Genomic DNA, 12,217 nt, shown 5'->3' on the forward strand with positions numbered 1-12,217 from the left:
GTAAAGGAGTACAATAAGAAATAAAAATTTTTATTATAAATATAGGTAACATCTTTTGTATAAATTATTAGGCTTATACATATTATAAAAAGTATATAAGAAGTCTTTGAAGAATCAATAAAAAATTTCCTTCATTATAGGTAAAGAATCACAACCATTCAATTGAATTTCCATTAGGTTGTCAACTTCCAATATTTTCTTCATAATAACTTGAAGAATCTGGAAAAAATTCAGCCATTAACTAAAAATGAATATTACAATATTTGGATATTTCTATAATAAGTTACTGGTATTAGTTAAAATGTAGAATTTCTAGATTTGTGCGCTATTATATCACCCTAATTTCTGAGACAAGAGTGGTTTTAAATGATTGGATTCCACTCACCGATGAAGAATTTTTTTTACAGCTTTTCTTATAATAATCATCCAAAGTTTCATAAGAAGCAATATTCTACTCACATTCTGCACTTTATTCTTGAATTCTACATTCCCAGATAAAATACTCTTCCTCAGATCTAACATTTCATTTGGGGTAAGTCCTGCCCATTTAGAAATAATATCGCTGTGTACTTTACACACCATATCATCACTGTCATCCTCTATTCTCATTTCTGCTTTATATTCATCCCCTTGCACAGTAACTTTTTTTTCAATGGCTTTGAATTTAGCTTTGATTCTGAAGGAACCAGCACAATTATTTCTGATTTTTGTTTTCAACTCAACCACTTTGCTAACAGTCAGTTTTGCATCTTCTTTCTTTTGTAAACCTTCCAAGTCCAAATCTGCAAACAAATCTTCGTTGACAAAGTCCCCAAATTGACTGGCTTGTTCTGCTACTACTACTTTCTTCAACGGTTCTGACCTCAATGGAGACAATTTTCTAAAAGATATGTTTATTTAGTATATTTAACTGAAAAATGTTATAGCAAACCTTTTGTTTGATGAGGTTCCAGGTTTGGGTTCCTGTTTGATTTCGAGAGTTTTTTTTTCAATCAACTCCTCAATTTGATCGGGATCAAAATCATCCTCGAACAAATCAGGTGTTTTGTTAATAATATTCCGATTATTTCGGACATGTTCTTTTTCCATTTCCATAAGTAGCTCCATTTCTTCATCAGTAGGCTCTTCACATTTATTTATACTTTGAAAGGTTCTGTTCGCATCATTTTTTCCAACCATTCCATTATTTTCTGCCATCATTAACAGTTCCATGTCTTCATCAGTAGGGAAATCATCTTGAATTGCTGTACTAGCCGTACTAAAATTGTTAGTGTTCTGACTTTTTGGTGCATTTTTTGTAATTGTTGGATTCATCACTGTGGAAGTTATAGGATGATTTATTTTCTTATCCTGTTTTGGATTACTCTTACTCAAAACATCTATAAAACAAGAATTATTTTTAAAAGTTCTTATTCCATAAAAGAATTGGAAAAGAATGGAAACTCACTTTCTGATTCTTGCTCAACAGTTAACAATTTCATATCTATGATATTAGGATTATTATTCAGTGGCAAATTTAGAGCACTAGCCAAAACATTTTCTGCTGCATTTGGAATCAGCAATTCTTCAACCTCACCACCAAGTATTCTAATATTCTGTTCTTGTAACATCAGACGGCCTCTTCTTATTGTAAGAGGTCCACTTAATCGAATTTTAACACCAGGAGTTAAATTGATGTTTAATATTTGTATTGGTTTATATTCCATTGCTTCGACATATTGAACTCCATCAGTTAATGTAAGCTGTAGCACTCTTTTGCCAGATCCTGTAAATAAATTGAATCGGAAACATGCAAAGGTATTTTAATGTAACCTTCACAAAAATCTGTTTACCTATAGTTTCCCTTACTTCATTTCCTGAAGGTCTAGTTAAGACATTCTCTTTTCTAATTTGCTGCAATTGCCAATATTTTGGTTTTGAAATATCTACTATTTTCATCAATTGCAAGGAAAAATTTCCATTCAATACCATATACTGTTTATCTGACAAACCTGGAGGTAAAACTTTTGTTTCTATGTCTCGCAAGTCTAAATTGAGCCATTGGTCATGTATAGCATTTTTGAGCTGATCAAGTGTATAATTAGAATTCAATACCTCACTTTTACACCAATCAATACATTCTCTCAACCAATCTAATGAGATAGGTATATTATTGGAGTCAAAGATAGTTTTTAGAGATTGGAGTTCGTTTTGCATCCTGATATTTGCATTTGATTTTTCTAAATATTCATTTTAATGTTACTATATAACAATAAACTTAAACATAGTACAGACAAAATGATGAAATACTATATATTGAGATTCGTACAGAAGGTGTTTATGGATTTTTTGAAAACAAATAAATATTTTTATAGGTTAGATATTTGACAGTAAATAAATATTTTAAATTTTAGAACTACTGTCATTCTAACTACTATCTTTTCTTTTTCAAAATAATTATTTGATCTTGATTAACCAGAACCATCTAAAGACATTGCTTTGGATTCAATTCTAATTTTTCATTTAATTCATTCATTCATAGCTGATGAATTTGACAATTTTTGCATTAACAAATTCAGTCAAAACTTGAGTTGACATTGTGGTTAAAGAAAAAAAAAGAAATCAATATTATAACTTTGTTTATGATTAAAAACATGAATTTTCTATGAGCGAAGAAAATAGGTTAAATTCAAAAAGACGTAAACATTATATTTTAGAATGAAAAGTTAGTTATTTTTGAGACAAATTAATTAATTTCTTGAATAAAAATGATGCAATTATTCAGAAAAGAGTCGATTAAATCGAAAAGTAATAATAAAGTTTCTTACAATGAAAGTGCCCCAGAAAAACGGAATAAAAGAAGAAAAAAACGCAAGTCAATATTGTTCAAACCAGGAAAACGTGCCAAACTAATGAAGCCTAGTGATGCCAGTGATACTTCGGAAATATCAGTTTCTTTACATGAAGAAAAAACAATTCAATCTGATGGAAAAAGTGATTTTGACAATGATCTTTCTAATGGCATAAGCGACTGCGAAGAATACTGTAACTCAAGTATAAACACAGCTATTTCAAATTCTAGTAGTTTATTGAGCGAATTCTTCAAAGATACATCAGATGAAATTAATGATGAAGATAATAATTTTATTGTCAGTGATAAAGCTGTTGAATCGTTCAAAAAAAAAAATAGTTTGTCGTTGGAAGAAAAAAGTGATGGTTCAAATGATAGTATAGAGTCAACACTAAATGAATTGATAGAAAATTCACAAATTGATGAAGAATCAGATTCGGATACAGCTGATTCAGGATGTGAAATACACGAATGTGATAAAGATTACATTGTAATTTTGAAATATTCTCAAACTCTAAAAATATTTGGATTCTGTGATTTGAAAGTTTTACATGGGAAAATAAATATCTTAGGATATGCTTTGAATAATTCTATGGAAAAACATAGTATTTATTCACCTAAAGGAACTGCACTTCTCACTTTAAAGAATACTTCTAATTATTGTGATGAATCACGTAAAATGAAAACCCTTGTTACTAAGTTGTCAAAACATCCAATACTCAAAGATTTAGAGGTGAGAAGAGATAGTAGTGTATTGATGTTTATGAAAAAACATGACTTCACACTGGACTTCATAGAAAAGCATATTTCCCAGTGGATTGTGCCTACAAAAACTTCTTTCCCTTGTGTTGAAATAAATCCAAAAGGTAATTGGAATACCATTAATATACCAGAGGAATGGAGTAAAGTAGTTCAAAATGCTACTGGACAGTCTAAAATTTTAATTTGTGGTGGAAAAGGTGTTGGAAAAAGCACATTTTTAAGATATGCAGTGAATTGTTTATTACAGAAATATAAATTTGTAAGGGTAGTTGATTTAGACCCTGGACAGTCAGAGTTCAGTGCACCAAGTACTTTATCTGTATTTAATATCGAGGAACCATTGTTGGGTATCAATTATACGCATCTGAAGACAGCTGACAGGTAGGTTTTCTATACAAGTTTAAAATATGCTTATGAAATATTAAATTTTACAGGTCCGTTTTGAGTGATATAAATATTGCACCAGATCCTGATAAATTTATCGAGTGTATACAAGAATTGAAAAGAAAAGGTTTATACATAGACAATATCCCTACTATAATCAACACAATGGGTTTTATAGATGATATTGCCTTTCACCTGATCTCTAATACTGTAGCTATCTTGCAACCAAACCAAATCGTCTATATTGAAAGTACCAATAAAAAGAAAAATTTCAAAGTAGAAATGGCCAAAAAAACATTGAATGAATATGTGAAATTATTTGACTCCAATTTAAAACTCAATTTTCCGTTTGAAATTGTAAATATTCCTTCAGCTACAGACGAAAATGTCGGTTGGACTCTGCAACCTCGTCAGATGAGAGAAATGTGCATATTGTCTTATTTTGGAAAAAATATGACTGAAAACTGCAATACTTTACAGGATTATAGGCTTCCTATGTTCGAGTAAGTGTTGAAATAATTATTTCCATTATTGGTGTAGCTGTTTTCTTTTGTATAGATCATTTTGATCTAATAACATTTTTATTGTCATAAGTATTTCATTGTGAAAACTACTTTTCTTCATTACTTTTTTACTATGGTATTGTATTTGAAGTTAAAATTCAATGTTGTTTCAAACGTCCCAAGTTTCCAATAACTTTTCCATAAAGAAAATGAATCTGTTGAAACTCTTAAAATAACAAGGGTATTTCATTGTGAAAAATATCGAATATTGTAATAAAACAATAAACATAAAGGAACAAAATGCAAATGGTTAACGTGTTTAGTTAAAATTGACGTCATTGCAAGTTTGCTCAATCCAGTTCATTTCTAATATATTTTTTGTCAAATTAGTGTCTATCGTTCTTAAAAGTCTGATCCATAAATAGGACATATTTTTCATACATTTTCTTTATGATTAAATCTTAAAATTAAATTAAAATATGATTCTTGAATCTTTTCAGGGTCGACTTGATAGATGTGTCGATTACAGATAGAAATAATTCTAATGTTCCTGTGGAAGCAGCAAATGCTAATATCGTGGGTTTATGTTGTCTTGCTAACGAAGAAAATTCCATTTTTGAATGTTTTGGATGGGGTAAGTAATTAGAATCTAAAATGAATTAATCGAAGTTTTATTGAATGTTCAACTTTTTAGGAATTGTGAGGTGCCACAATCCTTCTGCTAGAAAGATCCTTTTGATTACTCCAGTGAATAAGGACGTTTTAGAGAAAGTAACTCATCTCGTAGTGGGTTGTTTGACCCTCCCACCATCAGTTTATATGAACCAGGAAGGAGTTGTGGGTCACATCCCTTACGTTTTCGTGTCGGACTTGACTGGATTCGCTCAAATGTCCAAACGTACAAGGATACCCTTCAATTCGCACAAGAAATGAAAAAAAATTTGATTTTGATGTTGAATTTTGTTATTTGAGATGGATTTCGCTGATATATAAGTTTTAAATGTAAATTTTTATGGATTTTATTAAAACCAACTCTTAACTCACCCGTTCATTTTATTGAAAAGAATGCATACAAGTTGAATTGATTTTTGGCTTACAAAAGTTTCAAAAACTCAAGTTTTAAATGAATTAGGTACAATTGAGAACAATTTACAAAACAACATTTTCTTAAGTAACATAACAACATCTAATAATACTTACAAATTTACAACTCAAACGTCTACTGAATATATTAATGTAAATAAAATACTTTTTCTTTTAAAATAAAATTCTTCTCTAACTGGAATTTAAGGAATATTTAAGAGCTAACTCTATTTACAGAAATTCGCTTAATACTTTGGAAAAAAGCAATTGTTATTATTCATGCATGTATATACATTTGGGTAAAGTAAAAACAATTTGAATTTTATACTCAAATTTAAAATCTTCAAACTACGGTTTGTGTATGAAAATATATCAAGAAAACTTAAGACTGATTCAAATATAAGGAAGTAAAAAATACAACAAATTGAGATTAGCACCTATCACATACGACTCTTTTCTTCGGTAAAAAGTAAATTTTGTCCTAAATAATCTCAAAACCAAAGAGAAAATTTTCAAATATAAGGAATGAAAAAAAATGGAATACTGTACACAAACGTATAAGACAACTTTAAAAGACGTTAGGCACAATTATTAGTCGGTGTTCATATTAAGTATTGACTGCGTATCTAAAGCATCTGAATTAATAAGTAGCACATTGTTAATGGTCATCTCTTTCGCGTTATGGCTAAATGGATAGAAACTGTTGACTGTACTCAGCAATTTTAGGTATTCCTCTCTATTTTTCAGGTGCATTCCGTTCTCTCTTCCTTCCGTTTTCTCCTTCAACTCCCATACTTCCGAGACGATCATCCTTGTCCACAGATCGATCTGGGGTTTTCCCCCACATCGTATTTCCAAGTCGGGCAGCCAACGGAAATAGCACTGGCTCCATATACCCAGACTAGAAATTCCAGTCTGTGGTGTAAGTTTTTCTGTGAATGTGTCTAGGTAGAGGGGGTTACAGAAGAACGCTATATCTCTTTCTCCAAACTGCTTGTGCCAATCCCACACACTCCGCAATATCAACTTGTCCTGGCCCTGTGGAAAATTTTAATATTTAAAGGGTGTTTTGTTTAGAGCTATAGAACTTTAAATTGCAATAAAACAACGATGGATAATTCGATTGACATGAATTTTATTTATCCTCAAGATAATCTTGTGGCATTACATTTTAAATATGATTTCTGGCATATGACCGCCACGGCTGGCTCGGATGTAGTCCAATCTGGACGTCCAATTTTCGATGACTTTTTCCAACATTTGTGACCGTATATCGGCAATAACACGGCGAATGTTGTCTTCCAAATGGTCAAGGGTTTGTGGCTTATCCGCATAGACCAATGACTTTACATAGCCCCACAGAAAGTAGTCTAGCGGTGTTAAATCACAAGATCTTGGAGGCCAATTCACAGGTTCAATACGTGAAATAAGGCGGTCACTAAACGTGTCTTTCAATAAATCGATTGTGGCACGAGCTGTGTGACATGTTGCGCCGTCTTGTTGGAACCACAGCTCCTGGACATCATGATTGTTCAATTCAGGAATGAAAAAGTTAGTAATCATCGCTCTATACCGATCACCATTGACTGTAACGTTCTGGCCATCATGGTTTTTGAAGAATTACGGACCAATGATTCCACCAGCCCATAAAGCGCACCAAACAGTCAGTTTTTCTGGATGTAACGGTGTTTCGACATACACTTGAGGATTAGCTTCACTCCAAATGCGACAGTTTTGTTTGTTGACGTAGCCATTCAACCAGAAGTGCGCTTCATCGCTAATGGACGTAGTGCGCGATACGTATTCCGCACAGAACCATTATTTTCGAAATAAAATTGCACTATTTGCAAGCGTTGTTCAGGCGTGAGTCTATTCATGATGAATGCCAAACCAAACTGAGAATAAATCACTTGACAGCTGTTAAATCGGTCGACATCTTGAATAGAAATGCCAACTTAAAGTTACATAACTCGAAAAAAAACACCCGTTAAATGAAATTGTGTTTTACCAATGATTGGATCAAACTGATAATCAGAAATCCTTTGCAAAATTATAAGAGGAATGTTTTCGGAAAATTTCATAAGAATAGTATCATTGGGAATTTCTTTGTTAAATTTGGATATCATGATTTGGTGCATATGAATCAAAAGAGAAAATTGAACCTTCTCCATTTATCATTTTTATAGACTTTTTAAGTTTCTTCAAGAAAATTTTATCAAAAAGTGACAAATGACATTTTGTTGGAAGTGTCAGATCTCTGTGTTTTAATGACATTTCATTTCGCTTCACTTGAGTATTTGTATTCTGTGATTGTTAAGTAAAAATCAACTCACTTGCTCTGCCACTACTCTATCATGCTCGCAGTTGAATAAGAAGGTGTCAAATATGGATATCCCAACCGAATCCCACAAAGTGGTCAGATAGGTCTCGCTAATCTTGAAGGCGACGGGAAACTGCTGCAATAATTGCCAGACACAGTCCAGGAAAAGTAGGAAGAGAGGGCAGAATTCCACCTCCTTGTCTAGAATGTGGCCCATGCGAAAAGCAAACTGATGACCCATAGCTACCCATTCTTTTTGAATCAACGACTGAAAGCCGTACTTTGATCGATATAACGGATCCAGAATGATCTGGATCAGGCTCGATATCACGCAATTCATATCGGTGCCGTTTCCTGGAAAATAAAAAGGAAAAAAAATCGCATCCTCTGAATCACAACCTTCCTAATTACCTTCTTGCAGAACAACAGTTGAATTATGAACACTTAATTGCTCTGCCGCCTCGACAGCTTTCCCTAAACAAGTAGAAACATAGGCCAACCATCGTGAATTGTCGAGAAGTCCATAAAACTTGTAATCTTGCTGTTTGAATTGTCTGGTGCTGTCAGGTACACACAAATCTCGTAGTTTCACGTAGCTGTTGTGAACATCTTTGGGAGATGGGCAGTCTTTGCCGAGATCAATTAGATACGGGGGTTTTTTATCGGGGTGACTTTTTCTTATATGTTCCAGTAAAGCATTTTCCTGAGTGCGGTCCGTTATGGTTGGAAGTAAATCCGCCATCCTGACTAAAGCTGCCCCTAATGGAGTGCCCCATACCTTCATTATAGAAAAATGAAAATGTTAGGTTAAAATTCAGACAGTTCATAAATTGTCAGAAATATTGAGGTTATGAATCTTACCCAAACGGGTCCACATCTATTTCTAAAATGTTCAACAGCCTGGGTTAAGGTTGAGTCTGTCAAAGACTGGGGTACAATCAAGGACTCTACCAACATATGAGAAGTTCTAAAATTTTGATTAACATCCGATATTCTCCAGTTTTTACATTTTGTTCTATTGTATTCTAATCTCCAATCTTCTTTTGTTCGAAACAGTCTTGCTTCCCTAGATAAGCATTTCATACTTGGAAGATCACTGGAAAATATTGCATTCCTTATAACTGAATAAACTTTGATAGATCTAGCTTACCCATATTCATAAGCAAATAATAAACTGTGCCTTTTAGGGTAGCAATGATGAAGTAGAACATTGGCTACATTTTTACCCCCATCTTTAGCTGCATACTTAAAGTTGAATTCAAATGTTCTCATATTCTGCAATTAATAATTATTATTAACAGGAAGTCTAAAAGTGGGTCTGCGACACTTACTTTACAAACAATTAATAACTCTTTTACTTTTCCCGATACATTCTGTCCAGGTAATAATTTTTTTTTTGTTTTATCTCCAACCTGATAAATAGTGTCAATGGAAGACAAACAGATATCGTTCAGTCCTAGCAAATTGTTATGCTGAATATACCCTCTCCAGTCAGATTCTTCCTCAGCACAAGCAAAAGAAAGTTTGAATGTGGTTATTGTTAAGACCCCTGATGTAGATTTCTTCTTATCACTCAAAGGTCTATACATGAGTATATTTTCAACTTCGCATACAACAGTTTCCCCTAAAAATATTAAACTTATTCGCGATACATCAATTACCACTTCAGTCAACCTACCAACAAGGAGTTTCGTTTTTTGGGTTTCATTGAGGGATATGGACTAGAAAAAATTAAGAATAATGGATCATTGAAGCTAAGAACTATTAGTTAAATTATTACCTCAAGTCCACTTTCATCAATATAACTTTTGAAGCCAGAGTCTTTAGCCTCTCCCATTATCATACCTTAAATATCAATATACCGGAAGAAATTAGTTTACATGTCTTATATTGAAATGAATCAGCCCATCTTATTGGATTCCTCTAGATAATAATCCCGAATATAAATAGGGATTAGTAATTCAACAATTAATTGCAGAAAAAGGCATAGGTTAGAAAAATGAAATCATATCTATGACTTATGGAAATTCTCTGTTTCTCTTTAAGGTTAGTAACAGTTTTTTTATACACCTCAGCAGCATTAAATGACTATAATATCTTAATTCCTACAAGTTATCACAAGGGGGTGTAACTCAGTGGTAGAGTGTCTGCTTCGCATGCTGAAAGTCCTGGGTTCAAATCCCAGCTCCTCCATGATTTTTTTTGATATTCATAAGATCCTAATTTTAATTTTATGATTTTTCATCTGTCATTCGCCGAAAGACATGTAAAGTGGCCCATACACTCTCAGTTTAACTATTCAGCTGGTGCAAAGATAAGATAGAAAAATAATGCAATTATCAAAACTGAAGTTAAGGCTCTATTCTCTAAAATTTGTACAGTAGAATCTTGTGCGTTGTGTGCGCCGAAGTTGTGAATTGAACTATACGGCAACTTGTGGACTGTGGTAACCCTCAATGAAGGACTTACTGAGTAGTTCATTAGAGAAAAATTTCAACTTTTGTTCAGGCAAACGTACGCAATAAAAACCACCGAGAACTTAACAGTTTGGCAATAACAGTTTGTGATAAAAACTGCACAGGAAAACTGAGCGTGTATGGATCCCATTAGCATCGAATCACATTTTCTTCTAGAACTCACTGGTGTCATCTAGGAAGAGTAGCTCGAACCCGTTATTGGTGAGGGGGAAAGTATCACAGGAATCTATACGTATTTGGCCGCGGGAATAATTACTTCAGTATAATGGTAGATGGCCTAGGTATAGCCAAATTGCTCACTGATTCAAATTTTTAATTTTTTTTAGGAAAAACTGACATAATTCGATTGTTATTAGTTCTGTAATAGGCCAGAAACATGTTTTCTGCGTTATTTGAGGGGTTTTCAGATTGTAGATGCCGAAGTAGGTATCGATTCTTAGCAGAGAAGTGTTTCTACATAATAATTACATCATAATTTTCTTGTGAAATTGGGAATATTTCAGTTTTGAACTATGTTAAAAAAACTGATTGCGAGTTAGTATTCAGCATGGAAAATTCTTCAAGATCTCAGATTTTGAAGATGATCCGACAACATATATGAACCGTAATTCATCAAAAAAAAATTGTTGAAATTTATTCAAAGGAATGTCTCAATTTTGGGACATGTAAATCTATGCTTGCCCAGTTTACAATCCACAAATTTTTGCCATCAGCGAGAAGACCTAACCCCCTTGAAAAAATCCCTTCCACAAAACTTCAATTAACTCAGTTTTGGGGAATTCTATGGATGAACTGATTACAAATGGAAATTCAGCGTGAAAAATTCTTCTTGATATCAAATTTTGAAGTTGATCTGAATCAAAATCTTTTTTTGGCGAAAAACTATCCAAGGTTATATTATGATAGTTTTAGAGGGTTTCAAGGTCGTAGATTCCAAATTTGTCATTGATTCTTAACAGGAAATTTTTTCTACACCTCAAAAGCACAGTTTTTACAGAACTGGAAAGTCTCAGTTGTGGGGCAGGCACACTCATATTACAAGCCTCATATTTATGTCACCAGAGGGCAGACCATACTCCCTTTAAATTTTCCCACAAAATTCGGAATAACTCAATTTTGGTGACTCCTAGAGAGGAACTGATTGCAAAAACGGATTCAGCAGAAAAAATTCTTCGAAATATCAAATTTTAGAGTCGATCTGAACCAAAAACTTTTTTTGGCGAAAAAATATCCAAGGTTATAGTCTTGGTTTTTCCGAAAAAATCGACCGATCGAATTCAACCATTTTATGATAGTTTAGAGGGTTTTGGGGTCGTAGAATCCGAATTAGGCATCCATTCTTACCAGAAAAATTTTTCTACACCATAAAAGCACAGTTTTCATACAACTGTTGGGGGGCATCTTAATTCCCATTCACAAGTTTCAGATTTATGCCACCAGAGGGCAGACCAAACCCACTTTAAATTCTCTTACAAAACTCGAAATAACACAATTTTGGGGTATTCTAGGGAGGAATTGATTGCGAATAGGCATTCAGCATACAAAATTCTTCATAATATCAAATTTTGAAGTCGATCTGAATAAAAAATTTATTTTTGCGAAAAAAATATTCGAAAAGTTGGCTGGAAGACTGCGGTCGATAGCCATTTGGATTTGATTAACATGGTCAATAAATTTAGTTTCTCTATCTCGCTATTCGAAAAATTTTCCTATTCAATTTAAACATTTCATTATAGTTCCAGAGAGATCTCCTTTTTATATTAAATTTTGAAGCAGATCCGGTCATAAACTCTCTTAGTGGAATTTTTCAAATTGCATTTTCTTCTAGAACTCACTGGTGTCATCTAGGAAAAGTAGC

General features: G+C 33.0%; 3 protein-coding genes and 1 non-coding gene across 5 annotated transcripts; 2 read left to right on the forward strand and 2 right to left on the reverse strand.

The window, feature by feature from the left end:
* Positions 1-16: 16 nt before the first annotated feature.
* Positions 17-2,342, reverse strand: LOC123676636 (recQ-mediated genome instability protein 1-like). Of its 2 annotated transcripts, none has more exons than XM_045612711.1 (5): positions 1,833-2,342; positions 1,448-1,765; positions 932-1,379; positions 460-880; positions 17-219 (listed from the first exon to the last, which is right to left on the reverse strand). In XM_045612711.1, the coding sequence occupies exons 1-5, from the start codon at positions 2,194-2,196 to the stop codon at positions 115-117; spliced, it is 1,656 nt and encodes a 551-aa protein (XP_045468667.1). In that variant the 5' UTR covers positions 2,197-2,342; the 3' UTR covers positions 17-114. The 2 variants fall into 2 exon arrangements, with proteins under 2 accessions (XP_045468667.1, XP_045468668.1); XM_045612712.1 differs by having other exon boundaries at positions 1,849-1,990.
* Positions 2,343-2,634: 292 nt separating this feature from the next.
* LOC123676637 (polynucleotide 5'-hydroxyl-kinase NOL9) lies at positions 2,635-5,511 on the forward strand. Its single transcript, XM_045612713.1, has 4 exons — positions 2,635-3,973; positions 4,027-4,479; positions 4,980-5,113; positions 5,174-5,511. Exons 1-4 carry the CDS (start codon positions 2,748-2,750, stop codon positions 5,410-5,412), a joined length of 2,052 nt encoding a protein of 683 aa, XP_045468669.1. The 5' UTR covers positions 2,635-2,747; the 3' UTR covers positions 5,413-5,511.
* Positions 5,512-5,514: 3 nt separating this feature from the next.
* Positions 5,515-9,909, reverse strand: LOC123676638 (myotubularin-related protein 10-A). The gene is made up of 8 exons (XM_045612714.1): positions 9,663-9,909; positions 9,561-9,603; positions 9,214-9,506; positions 9,033-9,157; positions 8,744-8,978; positions 8,294-8,660; positions 7,896-8,236; positions 5,515-6,600 (listed from the first exon to the last, which is right to left on the reverse strand). The coding sequence occupies exons 1-8, from the start codon at positions 9,723-9,725 to the stop codon at positions 6,154-6,156; spliced, it is 1,914 nt and encodes a 637-aa protein (XP_045468670.1). The 5' UTR covers positions 9,726-9,909; the 3' UTR covers positions 5,515-6,153.
* A 94-nt stretch (positions 9,910-10,003) lies between these two features.
* On the forward strand, positions 10,004-10,075 carry Trnaa-cgc. The gene has a single exon. It is a non-coding gene; the product is annotated as a tRNA-Ala (tRNA).
* Positions 10,076-12,217: the final 2,142 nt, after the last annotated feature.

This window comes from Harmonia axyridis, chromosome 3, assembly GCF_914767665.1.
Source record: "Harmonia axyridis chromosome 3, icHarAxyr1.1, whole genome shotgun sequence".
Classification (NCBI taxonomy): domain Eukaryota; kingdom Metazoa; phylum Arthropoda; class Insecta; order Coleoptera; family Coccinellidae; genus Harmonia; species Harmonia axyridis.

What these genes read in the sequence shown, in the direction of transcription:
- LOC123676638 (XM_045612714.1), bottom strand. Translation starts at nt 9,725, where the DNA reads ATGATAATGGGAGAGGCTAAAGACTCTGGCTTCAAAAGTTATATTGAT. An exon ending in AGTTATTAATTGTTTGTAAA is followed by an intron (nt 9,158 to 9,213) that starts GTAAGTGTCGCA and finishes TATTAATTGCAG; the next exon opens with AATATGAGAACATTTGAATT. An exon ending in ATAGATGTGGACCCGTTTGG is followed by an intron (nt 8,661 to 8,743) that starts GTAAGATTCATA and finishes TCTATAATGAAG; the next exon opens with GTATGGGGCACTCCATTAGG.
- LOC123676637 (XM_045612713.1), top strand. Translation starts at nt 2,748, where the DNA reads ATGATGCAATTATTCAGAAAAGAGTCGATTAAATCGAAAAGTAATAAT. An exon ending in TATAGGCTTCCTATGTTCGA is followed by an intron (nt 4,480 to 4,979) that starts GTAAGTGTTGAA and finishes GAATCTTTTCAG; the next exon opens with GGTCGACTTGATAGATGTGT. An exon ending in TTTTGAATGTTTTGGATGGG is followed by an intron (nt 5,114 to 5,173) that starts GTAAGTAATTAG and finishes TCAACTTTTTAG; the next exon opens with GAATTGTGAGGTGCCACAAT.
- LOC123676636 (XM_045612711.1), bottom strand. Translation starts at nt 2,196, where the DNA reads ATGCAAAACGAACTCCAATCTCTAAAAACTATCTTTGACTCCAATAAT. An exon ending in TGTTGAGCAAGAATCAGAAA is followed by an intron (nt 1,380 to 1,447) that starts GTGAGTTTCCAT and finishes CTTGTTTTATAG; the next exon opens with ATGTTTTGAGTAAGAGTAAT. An exon ending in TCAAGAATAAAGTGCAGAAT is followed by an intron (nt 220 to 459) that starts GTGAGTAGAATA and finishes AATTTTTTCCAG; the next exon opens with ATTCTTCAAGTTATTATGAA.